Source organism: Acanthisitta chloris, unplaced genomic scaffold (genome assembly GCF_000695815.1).
Source record: "Acanthisitta chloris isolate BGI_N310 unplaced genomic scaffold, ASM69581v1 scaffold7643, whole genome shotgun sequence".
In the NCBI taxonomy this organism is placed as follows: Eukaryota; Metazoa; Chordata; class Aves; order Passeriformes; family Acanthisittidae; genus Acanthisitta; species Acanthisitta chloris.
Window position 1 is genome coordinate 68,141 of NW_008665436.1, and position 22,084 is coordinate 90,224.

At 37.3% G+C, this 22,084-nt stretch overlaps 1 protein-coding gene across 1 annotated transcript in view; it reads right to left on the minus strand.

Annotated features, from left to right (window-relative positions):
- Nucleotides 1-5,167: 5,167 nt before the first annotated feature.
- Nucleotides 5,168-22,084, minus strand: part of RALYL (RALY RNA binding protein-like) — a 69,204-nt gene continuing 52,287 nt past the window's right edge. Inside the window, exon 8 of the mRNA XM_009071755.1 lies at nucleotides 5,168-5,273. Coding sequence (XP_009070003.1) covers nucleotides 5,256-5,273 — 18 coding nt within the window. The 3' untranslated portion in view covers nucleotides 5,168-5,255. The remainder of the gene's footprint in view (nucleotides 5,274-22,084) is intronic.

Here is a 22,084-nt window from a genome sequence, read left to right on the forward strand (position 1 = left end):
TCTGCCAAAGGTGTGCCCAGGTAAAGGACATCCTTTAGAAGGTGGTTGAACTATGGAGTCGATGAGAAGGCTACATAACATCAGGAAGGCTGAGGAGGAGTTAGATAGCTGATTCCAAGTGTAGTCTGAAATGGTCCCACAGCCCATGGCCATCAGTTCCCCCACTGGCACACTTAGAAGGGAGTGAGGCCAGTAATGCAGAAGAATGGAAGCTTGCAATGCCAAGGACCATCAGGAGGAAGAGACTTACCCTGAAGCGTGAGGTGTCCTTGAAGAACCCCTTCACCTATCTGCAGACTGAAGAGGAAAGACCCATCACATGAGGACAGGTGCTGAAGCTGAGTAAGCCAGCCTGACCTGCACCCCAAGTAACAACCAGCACAGCTAAGAGAAGTCGATTGGTGGTAGTAGTACATGATTCCCTTCTGAGAGGTATGGAGGCACCCATTTACTGACCTAGCACACTCTCTACAGGGGTGTACTGCTTACTGAGGGCTCATATCAGGATTGTCACTGAGAAACTACTAAGTTTTGTACAGCCCACTGACTATTATCTGCTGATGTTGCTTCATGTGGGCACCAGTGATACAGCCAGGAACAGTCTGAGTAGTATCAAGAAGGATTACAGAGCCCAGGGAGCAGCAGTAAGGGACTGCTGAACTGCACATAGCTTGTTTTTTTTTTTAATAAATCAATCCTCCTGGCCAAAGGGAAGGGGTTTGAAAGGGCTAAGTGAATCGGACAAATCAACAAATAGTTACTGGACTGGTGCCATAACCAAGAACCAGGTGATCTTTTAGGTCCCATCCAACCCAATTCTATGATTCAATGTGCTTCATATAATCAAATCAAAAATTACTTAAATATAACCCATTATTACATAAATTCTATTTTGCATGCATTGTTACTAATCATGCAAAGAAGGAAGCAATTCTCAGTTCCAATAATATTTGTAGTATATTGTTCCATTGACCATAAAGTGTTAGGTTGCTTGATGTTTTATACACCTAACGCTGTAGGATGTTTTTCTTGCTTATGCTTGGCTAATTGATGCCTTAATTTCAGTAATAATTGCCCTCATGGCCAGTATGAGCCAATACAGAATTTAAAATTATCAAAGTGATTTTTTAAATAATGTTTATTAAATAAGATCTGGACAGATAAGTACATGAAATCTTATTTTATTATACTTTTTCCTCTCAAATCACATATATTCCTCATTTAAATTTTCTAGACTAGTGAGATTTCCCCTGAACATGGCATATGGAGACTTTTACAGCTCTCAGACTACCTTCTCTACTAAAAAGGAATTAGAAATTATTTTCATCAGCTACTAGTTAATCTGTAGTAGGGTTCTTTCTGAGTGAGTAATTGGCCCTGTATCATACATAATAAGAGTAAGTTGTTTATAAATGTCACAAACTTGTGCAAAAGCTTGCATAGCTGTAATAGTTAGGACAATACACTTAGAAATGTAGAAAATTATGAATAATGTATAAATCACATACATTGCAAAATAGTCTTGCTTCCCAGTGATACCAGTGTAGTTTACAAACATTCTCATAGACTTTATGGACCAATTTTTCTTAGTTTCCCAGCATAGCAGCACCTTCTGAATGGAATAGGAAACTATGAATAAAAAATGTATTTAGAGATGGAACAGAAAACAATAACTATTCTTAACGTGGTTTCCATAAGTTGTGTTCATACTGCTTTAGTGATACATGAAATTTAGAAGCTTCCAAGATTAAGAAAATGTATTCCTCAAATTCAATGAAATATCCCCACTCTGCCTGCCTCCTTCTCTTTCTCACCTCACTAAGAATTCCCTCCTTTCAGGAAGTTTGTCACATTTCTTCTGTCATTTTTTAACACAGGACAGGTGCTTAAATTTCTCAAACTGTTAAAATTGTAACAGGATTAACAACATTTGTCGCCATTTTACTTACTTAAGTACTTGATACTGTGGATGCCTCTTTCTCTTTAGTCTGTTTGGGAAGTCTGTGAAGGATGGTTCTACTAAAGAGCTTTAAGTGGTATTTTTCTGAGAGAGAAATACATTTTTCCTGGCAGGTGTTTTAGAGTCACATTTTAAGAGAAGAAATTGCAAAACTGAATTAGTGCATAAATCAGAGAAAATATTTATTTACAGACATGTAAAAATTATGTTACAACATTTTAATGAAAACTGTAATGAACCATCAATCTTCTCTACATGGGCAAACCCTGAATGTTTTAATTCTAACTTGCAGTGGCACCAATTAAAAATATGACTGCTTACAAGATCGTAGCTATCTACATAGTTTAAGTACAGTGATTTTTTAGAACTAAAAATGGATCTACAGAGAAAACTAATAAGAACTGCAACAATATGTAATACAAGAGTTTACAAAAGTAAAAATATTTTTTCTTGATCCAAACTTTAAAGCTTTTTAGTAAATATTTTCCATTCATGCAGCTGCACAGGTTTGAAACAAATATCTGAAATACACAGACCATATAGGTCTGTCTAGAAAATGAATTGTTTTGATTCAGGACTGTCCATAAAGGATTTTATGAGACTGTTGACTATCCAAACTGATTGACAAGACCTTTTATGTTTCCTCTTCTTCCATATTGGAAGGAATAAGCAATGTTAAAAAATCTCACAACTGACAAAACTCATGTAAACAAGTACAGGTAGTGATGGCAAACAACACCGAGCATACCGCATACAAGAAGAGTAGAGAACGATCAAGCTCTGTTGGCGCTACCAGCATCCTCTGTAGTGATTTTAAGCAAACATGCCATTGAGAAACCTTGCTAGTAATTGACTGCATGGGAATACAAGCTTCTAGCTTCAGGCTTGCAAATGAAGTAGTGCCTCACGGTGTTATCAGAGGTGTCTATTTGTCTTCAAAATATATTCAGGACTTAAACTGTGGTGTGAAACAGTGCCAACATTAAGAATGTGCAATCATTTCTGTGAGTTTATAATCTAAGGGTAATGATTGTAAAGAATGTGTAGAAATCTAAGAGTGCTTTCTATCTGTATTAGCACTTTTGGAATGGAGCTGGTGAGGAGACAATATACCTAGATGTTTCTCGTATCTAGTTTGTTAACACCAATACCAGAACTGATCCCCTTGGATGACATTCTATATCTTTTAAGTAAGCCAACACTTTATATGATTGAAATGGGCAAAATGCCCCTTGAGCTGCTAAGGTATGACGTTCTTTTTTATAACTGTCAGCCAAAGATGTAGATCCCAAAATGCCAGTTCTTTTTGCATTTTTACAGTGAAAAATGATCATAACCTGTATTAATAGATAGAAAGTGGAGAAATATTTCACCCTGTGATTTGACCTAACATTTCACTTACATGGAAGTAATATTTTTTCCTGTACTTCTCTGGGAGAGTCAGTCTTGGTGAATTCTGCAGCTGCAATTCTTTATGTTCAGGTATAACTACTTATACTATTCTTTCCTTAATTAAGTAGCTAGGTGCTACTCAGCTTTTAGGTAAACTGTGCAACTCCACAGACAACAGACAAGCTAAATATAAGGTATACAAACATAACTTAAAGTGCTACGTTACATAATCTCCTAGTGAATAAAATTCCCACTGAGTAACAGATAAATAAATTCAAATGTATGTTTTTATTCCAAATTTTTGAAGAATATCAGTCCTTCTTTGATGATGGTCCCCCACACTGGAAACCTGACCAGAGATCTGGAGCTCCCACCTTCTCATACCCTCACTATTTGAGGTGAACTTATCATCTCAGAAACTGCTTTTTTAAATAGAAATTTAAAGTTTGATCTTTTAAAGAGTCTCTCTGGTACCTTTATTTTCTCGTGCTTTCAGCCTGCAGAGAACAATTGAAAGGACAAGGCAAGGGTTCATCTTGGTAGTGCTGGATGATCCCAAATACCCCTGGTCATGGATATCAATGGATATCAGGGCTCTGTGCTGCATACTGGTACATGGTAGGGTCTGAGCTCCATCTGACTGCGTAAGGTGCTTCCTAAATTAATGGCTCACCCTCCTGGAAGGCTGTAGCTGCGAAATAATTTATTTCTCCTGAAATCACTTTAAAGACACGTCTCTTTCTATCGGAGTATTTCTCACATAAAGGTGTAGATGAACAAATACGTATTCCTTGTTTCATGTCATCTGCAGTGCTAAGGAGATCTGATTTTGGGATGGTGAAGAAATTGGTGCTTTCATCAGAGAAGAAGACCTTGTGCCCATATCATGTATGCTTTGATCCCATTAATATCTTAGTAACACGAGAAAAAATGCATCCGTTCTGTATGAAAAGAAATATGATTTATTAAGAAAATCTATACTGAGATTCCCCCCACTACATCTGTAATATTTAATTATTCCAACTGCAGGCTTTTTGGAGGGCTTTAGGGGTTTGGGAGTGGAAATACTACTGCCAGAAAATAAACCAAAAAGTGGTAAGTAGGCTAATTCAGGTTGTCAGATATTGTTGGGCTATAAGTACTTTTCCTGGCTAGACAGTAGACTGACTGTCATGTAAACTTTCCATATAGCAAAACCAAACTGCTGTTAGAGATTTTCAGGAACAGCTGTAACAACTGTGTGATGAATGGCATCAGAGAGTGTTTATGAAGAAAGGGATTTCCAGGAAGATCCAATTTACAGTTTATCAAGGATTGCTCTCTTATTTTGACACATTTACTTTTTAGCAGCTATCCTGTTACTAAATGTAATTATTTCCGGTGACAAATAAATAAAATAATGGAAAATACCATACAACGTATTTAATTGTGACACTGATCACAATGGTCTTGTTTGAATTAAGTGGTAAATAATGGAGTGCTATATCGCCTGACTTTAAATATGGTAAAACAGTAAAACATGCTAATCATAAAAATAGCTTTTAGAAATATACATTTGTATACAGTGTTTTCCACACCTGTTAAATATGTCCTTCATATTATTATGATACAGTACATTGGCCTTTAAGACATCAAAATTAAAAAAATAATACCAATAATTAGCCAGAGAAAACCACATTTACAATCTAAACCATAAAAATCTGACAATTGTACAGCTTAGAACATATAAGAAATGGAGTTTCTAATATTTGAACAATAACGTCCATTTTAATAAGTAAATTGAGTTTCATACAAATTGAATCAAAGGTGTTGCTAGCCAGTAAGAAACTGCAGTTCACCATTTTCTCTGGGGAAGTCAGAGTTTCTCTTCTCAGCCTTCAGGGGGTTCACACGTGACATCTCATCACTTGATCTGTAGAAACTGAGAAATGAAACGTTGGTTTTAATATGGACGCATGGAATTTCTTCCAGCAGAACCTCAAATAGAAGCCAAGACAGCTGGGGTGAGGAGCAAGGAAGACTTGACTTTTTCCCAAATCAGTCAAATATTGATACCTATCAGACTTTCCCACCTTAAACCATTGAAAGCTAAAAGAAAAGTAGTGTTCCTGCAGTAGTGGACAATCAGGGCTGTGCAACAGTCCAAAGTTAGACTGTATGGCCCAAAATAATAACAGCAAATCAAGTAAGAGCTGTTAAGGATGAAGTATACCTCCCCTCAGTAATGCTATGCAAACAACTGCTGAATAATTTCTATTTTAGCAGCAGGAAATAGAATAATGTATCTTAGCTGCTTTGCAATGAAATGTTCTATTTGCATAATAGCATTCAATCTAAATAAATTGCATGTAGAATTTTTGCTTCAGTCCCATCATGCTATTTATATACCTTACTCCATTTCCATTGACTGTGTCAATGCCTATAGTCACCAGATTGATGGATCTTTCCTCAGCAGCTTCCCTTTTGATGTTACCTATTTTGTTATTGTTCTTGTGTACATGCTGTAGGCCTTAATTGTATATCCTTTGATTTTTTTGTTACTTTACCAGCCACAGTGTGAAACTGCAAAAATCCAGTGTTAGCCAACATATTTTGAGAGTCATTCTTCCAGCAGAGGCTGGAGGCAGGTTGCATCTAAATATCTGAGTCCTGCTATGTGACACATTACTGCTACCAGCTTCTACTAGGCATTCAGTGATGCTGAAGGGGAGCTTAAGGCAAGTCAGCTCCACCCACCCACGTGAAAATTGACACCACTTTCCTAATCACATCTGTTTGGAAAACTGACAGTAGAAAATGTTAACAAAAGAAGAATATTTCTTTTTTAAAAGTGAAATTTCAACCCAAGTTGTTTGTGAGTGTGTGTATGTGTGTATGTGTGTGTGTGTGTGTGTCCCAGTATTGCAAAGAGAGCACCAGATTTCTGGTTGTGCTCTTCATGGTTAACCAGCATTAGCGAGAAAAGCTCATGTGAGAGATCTGAGAACTTTTTGCTTTCACTTAAAGCATCCTGAAACTATTGTTCTCTAATTGCACAGAGAAAAATCTTCATCTCCTCTATTTTAAGTCTGATCTCTAGACAGACCTAATGATCAGAAAGATCATTAAATTCTTCTGCTAAGTCTGAGAGATGCCTAATGGGTGTTAAGTAGCTATTCATCTTAGAAGTAAAAAATTTTCCCTCTATATATCTATCCTATTAGCTCCAAAGAGAGTTCCTCTTTTCTAGCTTTTTTTTCACGCATGCTTTCCTGTTCCATTATGCCATTATAAAAAGCAACAATTATGTAAGCTAGAAGAGAGGCAGATTTTCAAGTTATTTATTGATGCTTTTTCTCCATGCCATAAACCTTTGAAGCATTTACCTGTCACCAGCACTAAAAAGCTTCATTAGGTTACTATTGTGAGGCATTACTGCTAACCATCTGGATCCAAGTCATCAATGCTTCTTTGCTGTTGTTTAGAAACAATGATAAAAATTTACCAACCCCATCAGTCCAAAATTTTGTGGTTTTCGTTCAGTACAATGGGCTTTTTATTTGCCTCTCAATGCAAATAATGTTAAACACTGAGAAGAAACTGTAAAATCTGAAATAGTCAAGCTTTTATTTTCCATAGAATAACAGCAATCCAGGGCTATGACTATTCTACAGTAATGCAATACTAATTTCATACTATTTCTTTCTTGTGAATAGTATGCAATTTATCAGATGTCTTTATGGTAAGCTGATGATATTAAAAAACCTCATGATGACTAATGTTTTTATTAATTTTTTTTTTCATTTCTTTCCCCTTAGGTATATAAAAAACCTCATGACAGAACAAGGATGAACTGAATTACATTTAAGCCAGCAATAAGGCTTTCACTTGATGTAGTTCTAACAGAAAACCTCTTTCAAATGCATGATTTGAACATAATGCTTTTTAAGAATTGAACAACCCAGTTGAGCATATAGCATTGGCATCCATAGGCAATATAAAAATAACAGCATATACTGTCCTAATTGCCATCATAATCTCTGGGGGAAAAAAAGCTAGAGAAAGGCTGTGTAATATTTATTAGTTCATTTTCCACCTGAAATTATTTCTGCTGCTTTTTTCCCTATCTGGATGGCTTTTTGAGCATGAGCTATTGCAAACACTCTTCTTAGGCATAACACTGTATTTCAGCCTTCCACAGATGCTATTGCTACTGTTATAGTTCCAGTATGATCCTTCTGGCATTTTCACCAGGTTCAAAATATGCTAGATTAAACTAATTTTACCCATACATTATTACAATGCATATAGCATAGGAAAGCCAACATTAAATATTAAACACCTCACTAAATGAAAGTGCTGTTCTAGCTAATAGGCCCCAAACTATAATCCTTAAAAATGATGGAGTAAATCAGACAAAATTAAGTAAAAATAGAGTTTCCCATCTTGTCTTTTAGAGATTTAATTGTTTTATAACTTACCTCCCCTCAAAGCCTAGATAATTCCAATCTTTTAATCTGTAAATCTTTAAATATGCTCTGCATGTAAAGGATATTTTCTTGTGGGAGAACCTGGCCATCAGATCACCTACCAGGTGCCCACTTCCTTTATAGTCACAAAGCATGACATAATAGGAATAGCTTGCACTCTGTATTGCTCCTGAGAGCCTTTTAGGAGAAGACTAGCTAAATATATGGTAAAGACCTTCAGGCACCTTTCTTTTAGAATGGGATGTGCCAACCCCCTTTCCCTGGCCTCCTCAGACAACTGGAAGCTGTAATGGTGACCAGGCCCATTGCAGTAGGGGAGCTACTGGCTTTTCTAAACTTGTTCAGGTGGACTTTATTTGACTGCAGGAGACAAGAGTTTTGCTCTCTGCTAGCTGGATCCAAGCAGAGCTCAGCCTCTTTCCTTCTCTGATTTATTTGCTCTCCCTTACAGTTCTGGAAAAGAGAAAAAAATGGGAATATGTTCCTTTTCCCGATAAATACCTAGTTCCCTTCTCACAGGGTTTATGAGAAAAGCGTGCTGGACTTTCTTTACTATGCTCATTTTCCAGGCCTAGATGTACAGGAATAAATATTACTGTATGAGAGTGTAAATTCAGCATTTGTCCGTGGGAGGGAGTATTAGGAATGCATCATGGCTAAATGACACAAAAGATGTATATGATTAACATCTTCCCTTGTAGTGTATGGAGAAAATATTTAAAGAAAAACCCATAGAATATGGATGTTTTAGACTTCACTGTTCGGTTTACCCCACAATAATTAAAAGCATTAGGAGCATCCAGCACGTATATGCTAGATGTTCCTCTGACAAAATGCATCTGTTTTTAAACAATCAATTGCTATGAATGGCTTTTGCAATAACACTAATCTTAGAAATTCCCAGAAAATGCAGCTAAAAAATGGATGGATAGATAATGGTGCACATATACACGTGAACTTGAAACCCAAAGCCTCAAATATCCTTCTTCTTACTCTTCTGCCTCTTTTTCCTTGCCAGACAAATCCATTTGTAGGACTGGAATTGTGATTTTAATAACTATAATGGAGGTGTCTGAAGTTACTGCTGACTACTGCTTGGTAAAATTGCACGTCTACCTCTGTCAGGCTCATGTTGAGTAGGAGACTCAATGTCTGACACCTTTCTAGGTTCAGGTGTCTGACTAGGCTTTGACAGTGGGTAACGTGACTGTTATACATCACTTTCTGCAAAACAACTGCAAGCCCCATTAAAATGCAGCAGGTGTGATGTCCTTTCACTCCCAGCACTAGCCCTCATACTTGCACTACCTCAAACTGCAACTGTAGTGTGTTTTTGATTGCATCCGATGCTCTTATACTGTTATCTGTACAGCTGAGAATACTGAATCCAGGGCCACAGATGCTGCTCTTACGTCCTCTGGAATAGTGTCCTCTGTTTCACCTCTAATAACTTTTTACAAAAACTCAACAAAACAACCAGAACTTGGTTAAACATTGTTGATCTGGTTATTTACCTAAAATGAGAAAAATCAGAAGGTGGTACAGAAGGTAGTAGTTTAAATTGCCGTTCTGTTTATTTGCTATGTCTAACTCAACACAATATCCTTTTCTCTTAAGCAGGCAGCTCACATTGAGTGCAAGCCCCAGTAATGCCTTTTTTTGTCTTTTACATGGTATTTTTTATCATTAATGGAAAACCACAAAGAATGAGCAGGGCTTACTGAGCAGCCTTGAATTTCTATTAGCTATCACATTGGCTTCACAGCTGTGTTCATTTGAGGTACACCTTGAACTTTGTCTCTTAATTTAAGGCATGAAATCTCTGATTCTGTAACACTTATATAGGTGATTTAGTTTAATGCCCCAATATGAAATGTAAATGCTCAATTCAGTAGTGTTAGCAGGGGAATGTGAATATGTATTATGGGTTTGCTGCCATCAGTTGTAACACTTGTAAAACATAACAGACAAAATTACGGCACTAAAGCAAAACTTTTTATAATCAACTAGACATAGAATATTCACTGTATTTAATAAATAGAGGGATTGTACTGTTTGGTAAATATTAATAAACAATAATTAAAAGAACCATTTGCACCTTCTTTAAACCTTTCTTCAAATGATGAAACAATCATTGTTTTGCACTCTGCCAATCATACTTCAATTGCGAAAAACACTACAGAATTGTTTTTTCTGTTCAGTGAACAGCTTAATTGTTTTGAAGTGTTAGTACTTATGTGAGTACATATGAGAATGACTGTATTATTCATCATTGAAAACAAACTTCTGTCTCCTTTGTATTAAAATGTTCTCTTTCAGTTGTTTGCCCAATAAAAATCAGCAGGATGAATAAGACAGCCCTATCAAATACTGATTTTTCCCCTAGACCAACATATCTTTTCTTTCTCAGTGTCCTTTATAGGCAGAATTATGATGAATGCTTTTGGGTGTAGTGGTGGAGATAGGATCTATTATTTGAAGAGTGCCAGTGAGGACATACTGAAGTTGAGACGATGGCCAGGTGTGAGACTGAAGGAATGACTTTGGGATTAGAGTCACCATGGTCATTTGAAAGCTTGAGAGGGGCTATGAGAGAAGGAAGCGGATCTGTCTACCTTCCTTTAGTCTGTGTTTTTCTCCTGCTTGACTGCTTTTGCAGCAAAATCTTCCTCTACAGGGTCCTACAAGCAGTAGGAGAAGACTCAGGAACTAGTAGTATAGCTTCTGATAACAGTGGGAGGAATCTGAAACTGGCGACACTGGGCCTTCTGCAGAGTGTGGGGAGGTCTGCAGGATCTCCATGCAGGAGAACATGGAACAGGTAGGAAGGTGGGGAGGTGCTGCCCTGAAGTCTTTACCCAGTATGCACTCACCCTGCTAGCCCAATGTGTAACCATGTTCCCACCAACTCTCCCTTTCCTGTTACCTCTTGACTGCTAAAACCAAACCAAATGCAGTAAGGCCACCCTGATGTTGCCTACAGAGTTCTCTCAGCTTGTTCCAGTGTGCCTTGAGACCAGCTCAACACCTTCTTGGGATTCAATGCCAATACAGGAGAGAGAAAAATGTCCCACTTTCCTTTAACCCTGCATATGAGTGGATATTCATAGTGATCTTTCAAGGGTATGACTCTCAGTGGCAATGGTTAGGTGTTTTCTGCTTCTTGGGATGGTTCATGTTTCATGAAAAGCAAGTCTAACTGAGTCCTGTCACATTCACAGTAAGCATTGCCCTTTATTATCATGAATGCTATGAATGAGAAGGTTTTATGCTGCAAAGTGCTGTCAAAGTGTTGTAAAATAAAATTCCTACTGAATTAACTTCCACTTGATGTGAGGTGTAGGAATTCCCTAGTGTGAGGTGGAGGCCCAGTTAGTTTTAATGCTGAAGGCAGTGGTTCCTGTCCTACCAATGCCAAGTGTGCAGTTTTGAACACACAGTTTAATGTATAAAGGAACTACTAAATCTGGTACCCCGAGGCCATCCACTTTGTCCACACTTTAAGTAGTGTGTTTTAAAAATATATGAAAGGTGGAGCTTACCAGGAGAGCTACCTTAAACTGATTACACAGAAAGCACCTACCAAACCTCCCTAGTATTGCCAAATTAGAGTTTAGATAGGTGTCAAAACCCAAAGTGTACTCATTACAGGAAAAAAAAATTGTACACATTGATGGCATAGAGATCAGGAGTGTCCTCTCTAATCAGTAGGAACATTTTCAGTTACTTGGAAGCAGGAGGCAGAAGTTTGACTCAACTAAAAGACCAGGTGGAGTGAGGCAAAACCTAAACTGATACACAAGGAATGAGGAGAAGAGCTTGCTGGAAGAAGTGGTTGCAAGTATATAGCGTAAGAGAGATACTGTGAAAGCCCAGAGTAAACCATAGGAAGAAGGAGCAGAATGAGACTAACAATGATGTACAATGGATACATAAATGGTGACAGTATAATGAATTTAGACAGTCAAACCTACAGGATGTAGAGTTACCTGCTTAAAACTGTTATCTGTGAAAGACTTGGTATGGGAATGTGATCCAGATGGAAATAACAGTAAAAGATGGCCCTATTTTAAACAGGTTTTGCTTTACATTTTCCTGCATAATACTTATTTGAATGCACAGTGCATAATAGTTCATAGTATTTTGGTTTTATGAGGATTTCGAGAGACATTCATTTAAAAATAAAAGTTACAAAGCAAAAAGTCAGGCTTGGGGTTACATTCTGGTGTGCAAATGGTGCAGAATCACCCAATAGTTGAGAAGAGATTAGTATAACCCTGCAAATAGGAAGCAGAGAAGAATTTAGCCTTTTGATTCTCTATTTAATATGGCTGGAAAACAACTTACTCGTTTTGAAAGACTACAAAACTGTAGTGTACTTTTAGAAATCAGTAGCAACAACAATTTGGAAACTTCAGATGCACATAGCAGCATGACAGGCTGGCTAAGATGGCATTTGATTAACTTCCAAATCTTCATTTTGGCAGACTGAGCTTGTTTTATTCCTCACTGATTGCTTTTTTTGTTGAATTGGCAATTACATTTCTATCACCTTCTAAATAACTTCCCTTTTCTGAGGTCCATAAATGCCTGTGTATGGATAAATTCAATCTGCCTTTCATGTTTTGATACTAATCATGCAGAAAATTTTCTAAGTAACACATTTATATTTTCTCAAAAAAGGGAGACCTTTTGGAATAATTGGGCCACTAACAACTGTGGCTCTGCAATTTGTATTGAAAAAATAAAAACATTTAACGTTTCATCTTTTAATATGGAAGAATAAAAACCTTTTGGCTTTTCAATGTTTATACCTCTGTGTGAAGTGTGAAGACTTTCAGCAGAAAAACATTTCCTCTGCAGGTTTTTCATTCAGCATTCTTGAGGCTCAAGCATACTGATAAAGCCTGTGAAATAAGTGTTTTCTAGGGGAACTAAAGCTATTTACTTTCAAAGACTGACACACCAGGGAAAATGTGTGATGCATGACAATTGCTCAATTTCAGTTAAATCTAAGAATTTCAGGATTAAGCTGATAGACTAAAATCCATAGCCAAATGGAGACTCAACTGGCTTGAGTTGTTCCAGAGGATTTCAGGGTTCCAGCGAGAGCCTAGAAAACACCAGTATCCCCCTTCCCATCCACCACTTTCCAAATGTACCTCATACTGCTGTTTTAATATCTACACTAGGCTACTATTCTGATGCCTGGGGAATATTGATTGCAAATAATGGGTGAATCAAGCCCAACCCAGCACCTACCACCAGTCATCCAAAGTCTACTGGAATCAACCAAAATACAGGGAAGTAAAAGAAGAGCTACTCCACCAGAATTAGTTAAAATTATGTTGGCAAAAAAATTCATGGCTGGAAGCTGAAATCAGTGTTAGTATATAAAGTGTGGAGTCACTTCAATTAAATCTGATGGGTTTTTTTCCACAATAAGGTACAGAAAAAAGCTTGTGATATTTTTTATAGCTCACTGTCATCCTCACCAAAAAAGGGATCCAAGTTTTCTTCTGGGTGGTGTTTGGTTGTCCTTGTTTCTGTACTGCACTCAGCAGTTGACTCTATGCTCATAAATTTTAGGCTAGCAAAATCTGTGTAGCTAATTCTGATCTACTTAGACTGAGTAAATATAATGAGGCCACTTGTACTGAATATTAAGGTCAATTATGTTATATCATAGAGTAGTTAATTTCATTTTGGCAAGTATTTTGTTTACGTGTCTGAGAGAATTTTAAGCCCAATCTGAGAGCATTATTTGCCCCTGTTTGAATTCACAGCCTCAAAAGCATCAAGCACCATGACTATCTTATTTTGTGTCTATAAGCTTAAGATAAACACATAGTCCTGCCTAAAAAGAAAAAGAAATAGAAAACAAAAAGAAAACTGAAATTAGCACAGAAATGAATAACAAATGCTAAATAATGATAAAGATATTTACAGTGCGTCAACAAACATCAAAGTTTCTTCCAAAACAGAGAAAGCACACAAGCTGCTTTTTCAAAACCCAGGTCCATAGGAAGGCATTGACACAAACAGACATTTTCTAAAAAAACCTCAAAACATATTAAGTGGTAAGCAGAAATTTGTGTATCAGATATATTGCCAAGATGCCACCCATGCTAGTGTTTCCAAACAGGTATGTTGCCAAACTTTCATGAGGCTGAGTACTCTGTATTGACAGCATTTATAAAAGAATGAGTACTTGAGCGTACCTTCTTGCAGGATTGGACTATCACCAAGCATTGTTTGAGGTTGTCTAGGGTAGTCTAAATACCTAATTTTGTGACCAATTCTTATAGTAGTTCTCAGGGAATAAAGAAAATTAATAAAAAAAACCCTTGTATGTTTAATATTTATACCCATTTATTGTCTCAGAAAGGATGTGCCCCATTTAAACTGCTGAACATAGCATGTTCTTCCTTCTGTTCTCAGTGAGATTGACAGACTATAGGAGAAAAAGCAGCACAACTTTTCCTGCTTTTGCTATATATGCCTGAGCATTTTGCTGGAAGTTGCTAGCAAGGTTTCTTAATGTTTGCCTTGCTGGGTGTGAAAGGGACCTATCCAGAATTGCCTTGTATGTGGGCAGGCTTCAAAAAGAGAGGCCATGCTAGTAAGTCTTAGCAGAATATGTAGAAAGTTAAATGATGACTGAAACTTCAGGCAGGTCAACACTGATGGCAGGGTGGAATAAAAAAAGTAAGACAGTTTCATTGAAGAGTATGTTCCATGTTGTTCAACAGACAATTGTCTTGACTGGAAAGCATATAAGTTTTTATAAATGTAAGCAATATATTTTGGGAATGCTCCTTTCTTGCATGTAAGGCCAAAGGCACCTGTTGGTCTGGCATCAAAAAGAGGGGCTGAGTCTACCTGCGCATTCAGTCTACCACAGGGGATCACTGACAAGGCTGGGAACAAGACTCAAACTTCCTTATCTCCCATACTTTGCTTAGAAATGAGGTAAACAGAAGGAAAAAACATTCTTTTCAAGCTAATTTGCATCAAGTCTATAAGATTCTAATGGCTGTAAATTAATTACGTTATTTACATTACAAATATTTTAAATGTTTTATGGTTTTTAATTTTGTTGTTTTTATTTTTTTTTATTTGGGGACTAAGTAATATAGATCCGATTCACAGGGATATATGTGATTTTGAGGAGATTATTTTGTTCATTCCTTTTACAAAAATGCAATTACAGACAGGAAAGTTTAGTAGAAAGAGGCAGGAAGTACATAATAACATTTTCCGCAGGTTCCATGTGATATGTGGGGGATAGGATGTAAATAATAATTAGAAAATTATTATGCAGTCAGTCAAAAGTAACCCAGGTAAAACCCTGAACACTGCTTAGGCAGTCTTCCTCTGATAAAACAACTGCCAGGAAAAATGGGGAGGAGGAGCCAGTAGTGAGGCCTTTCCAATGACTCATACAACAGCATGTGAGCAGCAAACAGGTCTACTGTGCTATTGCATATATTAAATATAACAAAAGGGCATGTCAGGAAGTTTCGTACAATTTTGATTTCCATGGCATGCTTTTATTGCTTTCTCCATTTTTTCAGTCACAGGTTATTAGATTTACTGCAGCTTTGGAAGGTACAACACATTAGTATCTGTCAGGTATGCTGCCCCTAATGACTTTCTTAGCTTGCTCAAGTACAAACATCTTGCACTGATATTTATCAAGTGAACACAATCTTTTATCTATTCATTTGTCTTGGGAATGAAAAGATCCATGTTTTCCCTGATACTGAAAGCAAGATTTCAATGAAGTCCAAATTGTTCAGTGCACAGAAAAGACAAAATTTTACTTGGTCTGAGTAATTTTTAAAGTAAAATAAATAAAATTTCTACTACAACGTTCTTCATCCATTACCATTAATTAGAAGTTTTGTCCTTTTTTTTCCTAAGTAGTACCATGTATAAGTGCACTCAGCAAGCTGCAAGTTGTCACAGTAGCTACTGATCTTTTTGTCAAGCCTAATCAGTCTAATTCAGCTGATAATAGAAGAGTCAGTCTGGTATGCCCTGATGCTATGGAAGAAAGGCACCTAAAAGGGCAATGAAAAATCCAGTTTACAATAATAAATTAAGTGCTACCAATACTATCACAGAGTCATATATTTGATCAGTCTTGCTATTCAAGATGTGCAAAACTGGGTTTAAACTAGATGAAATTAATCAGATAAATTTTTTGACTTTTTTTTCTGTAGATCTTATTCTGCTCTCTGATGAGTATTTTCATAGTTGAATTCCACACAAAATAATGAAGGCAAAGAAAGTTTCACAGTTTCATACCAATTTGCTATTAAATTACTTTAATTTCCTTTTAGCTGCTTATAGGAGTGGTGTGATGGATACACTCAGCCCTTTACTCAAAGAAATGGTAGCTTGATTCAGGCGTCAGAGGAGGTAAAGATCTGAGCTATAGCCCAGTCAAGACCTCCTATAGTTTAAAGTCTGTTCTCTGAAGGCCCACAAAGAAGAAGAATGACAAAATAAGCATCAATGCATATGAGCTTGGAACACCTATCATGTGATTAACACATGAACAGTAAGTAGCTTTTCCAAGACTCATTTATCCAGGCACAAAATAAGTTGTGGGTAAAAGAAGACTCATGCATACCTTTCCCATTGCATGTAATTTGACAACAGTGTGATCACTTTAGTCCACAAACAGGACAGTCTAAGTGAGCCTTCTTTGAGCTCTCCAGTGAAGCAGCCTGGCTGCATGTCAGGTTCTCCCCTTGAGTGGGGATGCCTCTCAACATTACTCCCTGAGGCAGAGATACTATTATCGAAAGGCAGATGTTTGGGAAGTAACTGATATTGCACGAAACCTTTTAACATGGTAACTCTGATTTGGGCCTTGGTAATTTGATTTGTGTCTTGGTAGTTTTGGATCATTGTTCAAATGATTGTGCCACACAGAGTAAACCTTGCCATTGAACTCTGCTAAGTCACACTTTTACAACATCATATTAAAACCACTTTTGCTAATACCTTTGACAGTGGACCTTTCAGCAATCTAAGTCACCCATTTGTGACAAGAAGGAAATGATTTTGATGAACTTTAGCCAAAGTACTAGGTGGTTCCCTTGATTTAAATGGTAATTGCATCAATTCCTGCAAGAAATATAGCTATTATTATATCATAGTGGTTTTACCTTTGCGTAATGAAACTCAGTGCAGCAAGAGGATTACCCTGAGTTTTATGTCTCTGGCAGTTTCTGGTATTTTTGTTTGAAATTCATGATTCTCTATCAAACATTAGAGACAAATCTGATAGACTGAAAACATACAGTGTGGATGTGGAGAAAAGGGCAAGAGTAAGAAATTAAATAACCCTGAGATGTAAATACAACTGAAATACACTTAATAGAAAGGGAACTATAATTGTTTTGAAATAGCTGCTGTAAATCTACATTGTAACCGGAATTGGGCCTTTCACGGTCTATTTTTGGTTCTAAAATAATTTAATAAAAATGCCTCTTAAGACATCTCGTTAAAGATCACTCATTATTGTGCAACTCCCATCTAATGCTTGTGTTGCTTCATTACTTTTATCAAGCTACATCAGCATAAAAACACAATGCTGTGACTGTGAATATATCCTTCAAATTCCAATAAAGCACTAACCAGAGTCTGATCTGAGTTATGACACAATAAATCTATTGTCTTTGAAATCATTTGGATCACAGACTCCACCAGAAAACACTGTTTGCTCTACTGAATGCCTAAGTACTGAACCACTGCTGTGCTATTACTATCATAGTTATTTATTATGAAAGATTGACAGTTTGATAGAAACTATTATTCTCAAGCAATGTAATATAGATGAGTGCTTGTGTATAACTCATTCCAATTAATTATTTTGTTGGTATTTTATTAAACATTAGCCAAAAGTGATTTTTTTTTGCAAATCTACAATACTTCAAGCTTTCAGCTCACTAATTGGATGCCACCTGTGTTATTTACAAGGGGATTGCAATGAGAAGTTATAGTTCATTTTGAGCCAGCACTTCCTCAGTGTTTGATTAGCACCCTTTGAAACAAGTTCAGAGAAGTTATCTGAAATGTTCTGGGACTACACTGGGTTGATCAGCTGCTAAATCAGCAGAGTAAGGGAACCACTATGCATGGTAATTTAGAAATGTTTTTCCTGCAAGCTCTGAGCCACACTGCACACTGCTAATACTACTTCTAGTAAGAAGGGGCTTGTTACAGAGTGTCTGAGGACAAGCTGCTTCTCAAATATTGTAATGTGTTGAACTGTGTTGCAAAGGTGATTTTTCCTCTTTCTGCTGTGTAGTCACAGGAATAAGAGGAAGGTTATTTGGTTTCCTTCCTACTACTTAGAATTCAAAGCCATGGCAGACACCTGAATACCACTTGGTATCACTGACGATTTGTGCTCTAATGATTTGTGGCCTGTTTGTGATTTGTGTGTGGGCAGAATTTGGTACACATGAAGATCTTGTTTCACAGGAGATTGTTTTCTGTAATACAGGAAGGGAAGCTGTATCTTGCTTTCTTCACAACACCATTGAAGGACAGTTCAAATGGAAAGGAGTAAGAGTAGATATGTTTGCACTAGATTGGAAAACAGAGATTTTAAATTCACTGCTACTAGAAACTATTCAATGTTAGGAGTGGATAGAAAGTCTGAATTATGAGTCCAGTAAAATCTGGGTTTACCTAAAAGGAGCAATGGAAACACCTGTAGTTTTCATCCCCTGCAGCTATCTCCAATGGTCAGTTAAGTGACATGAATTGTGAAGTAAGCTCAGGTGCTACATTCGAAATTAGTGACTATTTTTTATACATATATCTATATATATAACTACAATATACGCACACTTTTGTCCAAGGCAGAGCAAGAGGCCAACTTGTAAGAGCAGTTGACTGAGAAGCACATGGCAGTCTTCACTGATGAAGATGAAGTTAACTATTTGACATCTCTGTACATAGATTGATCATGTATCTGAAGTCACCATTTAAAGAACTCTACATTATGTCAATGAAGCAAATTCTTTGGTAATTGTTCTAAGAAGATCCTTAAGCTGAAGTGTCTGCAGCAGTGGAGACACTTACTGAGAGACATTTGTTGGCAAATGGTACAAGAGAAACTTTCCCAAGAGGTGATGACTGCAGCAGGTACTTCAAATGCAGCATGTCTTGAATTAGAGTTCAGATGGGCAATCCAGTCATTGTGGCGTAAAACTTTTTCACACTTCAGCTGAGCCATAACAACTGTTTGTAGGCTTGTCTTAGTCCATAGAAAATTACAATGCAAGGATGAACAACAATCTGGTCTAGACAGTGGATGAAGAAGGTGTGCAGCTGTTGAATGGGATGTTGTTTTGTGTGTGCAGTCAGGCAGACAGCTGAAGAGGCTGAAGGGTCCTTAAATCTATGCCTGACTTAACTCAGACTGCAGGCTAAACTACTTGGTCTTTTTTTACAGTTGATCTGGGCTGAAAGCAGGCATGAGGACAGCTGCCATCACTCAGTTAATGTGCAGTAACCTGTTCCTCCAAATAGACAGCGTGTGAATGTAGAGAACTGATCCTACCACCTAAACCCGCACCATACTTCGTGCATAGTCACTTCTTTTGCAAGTTAGATTTAGAAATAGAGAAAGAAATAAATTTTTGAGTCCTCTAGTGCAGAGATGCAGACTCACAAACACAGATTCAGAGGCTCCATTCTGGCAGCATCTGGAGTCTGGCACTGGGTATGTCCTTATTGAACATTTTCCTTTACTGACAGCCTTAAGACAACAGAATTCTGTTCAGCAAACTTGCAGCAGGGTTTTGGCAAATGGCTTGGCAGATGATTTACAGCTAAATCTGAAGAACTCAACAAAGGTTAAGATCTAAATTTAAGTCATGTTCCTTCTCCCTCTAGTAATACTTTTCATCCTAGTGGACTCACAACTAAGTTTTGGGCTGAACTGACTTCAGAGCATTAGCTATTCCTATTTAAAATGATTTTCTATTTCTTCTGCTGCTCTTAGTGATGAAAGAAAATATTTTTGTAATCATTGTCTGAAATCCATTTAGATTTATATTTGTAAAATATTATAGATTTCATTTAAAAATGACCTTTGGAAGGGTGTTTCTTATTCTGAGTCCAAGGTTTTGATTTTACACATGGAAAGTTTGTCATAATGGTTTCACATTTAACACTTTTCATGCTTAAATCACTTTTTTCTCCCCTCAAAAGAGCTATAATTGGCTCCATTCCAAAATGACACATTTGCTATTAGTCACCTCTTTTTCCTAAATAACCTTTTTCATGAAACAGGAGAAAAACATTCATTAGGACTTCTTGCTTTATAACAAGCTTATCTATGTACTTTACTTTTTGCAAAATAGAGGGCAATGCCAGTCAGCAGGGCACAGATCGGGTAGAAGCAGGTTGAAATCCTAAGTATTCCTAATGGGATATTCACTATGTATTTGATACTATTGTTATTGACTTTTCTGTTATAGAGTTATCAATGATTGGAGTAGAAAGTAAAGCTTATAGGAATTGGCCATTATATCTACATAAATATATGTAAGTGTAGGTGAAAACCAGTCTGCATTACAATATGCATCAAGGACTACCAGCTTCATATCATAACAGTACTTGCCTGAGTGTTTGGGTAAAAACTATAGATAAAAGATACATAGTTCAATTTATAATTGCCTTTTTGTGGAAAGCACCCGTAGCCTGAGATTTCTTTGAAGTAATTCTTTGCTAAGAAATCCTTTAACCTATCTGTTGCAGTTTTGCATTCACTAATCTCCCTATGTTTTGCAAAATAAAGAAATTATTATTGTTCCATCATAGAGGGCAGGAAAACTAATATGAAGTGGCTTCTTCCAAAGCTTGAGGGAAATGGCAAGGGAAGATGAAAAGGCAGGGATTTTACATCAGTGGCAGTCTTCCTTCTAATCTTTAAAGAATGCAATACTGCCATCTTCTCAGCTGGAGGGTCCCATTGTTTGGGAATGTGGAAGACATGAGGCTGACACACTCCACTGCCCTGGCATTGGACCAGGCTGCACCTGACGAAAACTGTGCACTTAAGTTCTCTTCCTTGGCCTTTCCTTGCTACCAGCATTTCAGGACTGAGGGGATACTACCCATGTTAGGGTGCAGAGCAGAGGGCACCATTCTCCACATACTGGAGGCCACCTCCTCCCAGGACTCATGTGCTCAGTAATGACATGCAGAGAAACTGGAGCTGGTTTCCCACCATGGCTTAGATGTGTGTCTCAGACCTCCAAGCTGTCTTTGAAGCTGTGTCTGCAACACACTGCACTTCAACTAATTCCGTAACATAAATCTTAGAAAGGCCTTTTAACTCGGAAACAGCAGTGTGCAAATGTGGCTGTGCTAATTCCAGGCTTTCACTGCTAATGAAGTCTTCCCATGCTGCTTGCTTTTTAAAGAGAGGCTTTTGAGAAAAAATTCTTGAACATCTTGTGTTGCTGTATAGTGTAGATATATGCTAAATATGTCATACCCACAGGGTGAAACAACAGCACTGAGCAATCTTAACCTAATATACTGTACATTAATGTCCCCACTTAGTTGTCTGCAGTAGGGAGTCTGATGCCTAATTAGTGTAAAACCCACCAGTCTAGTTAAGCTGTGGCCACCCCTATTGTTAATAGAACATCTTGTGTTGCTGTATAGTGTAGATATATGCTAAATATGTCATACCCACAGGGTGAAACAACAGCACTGAGCAATCTTAACCTAATATACTGTACATTAATGTCCCCACTTAGTTGTCTGCAGTAGGGAGTCTGATGCCTAATTAGTGTAAAACCCACCAGTCTAGTTAAGCTGTGGCCACCCCTATTGTTAATATTACTTCATCTGGTCAGGTATTAGCCATGGTGAGATATTATATTTACAACTATTTATAACTTACTAAATTTCAATTTCCTACACATTCAGAGTGACAGCTTCTTAGACAATCCTCATAGCTGTACAGGAGAACCTGTCCCTTTGAGAGAAAGGGATAATGTCATCCATTCTCCATTTCATGTTAAAAGATGAGGGGATTCAAGTCATAGTAGCTTCTCCTGGGGATAATTCTATTCAGGATATATAAATTCAAGAGGGTCTTGTGTTGACTAAAGGGACACAAGCTTGCAAATTACCAGTAGGTTTAAACTGCATTTTCAGTAAGCAGGGCAAAACGTTGGTTATTGACATGCCCTGTTAGTCCAGACTTGGTGTTGGT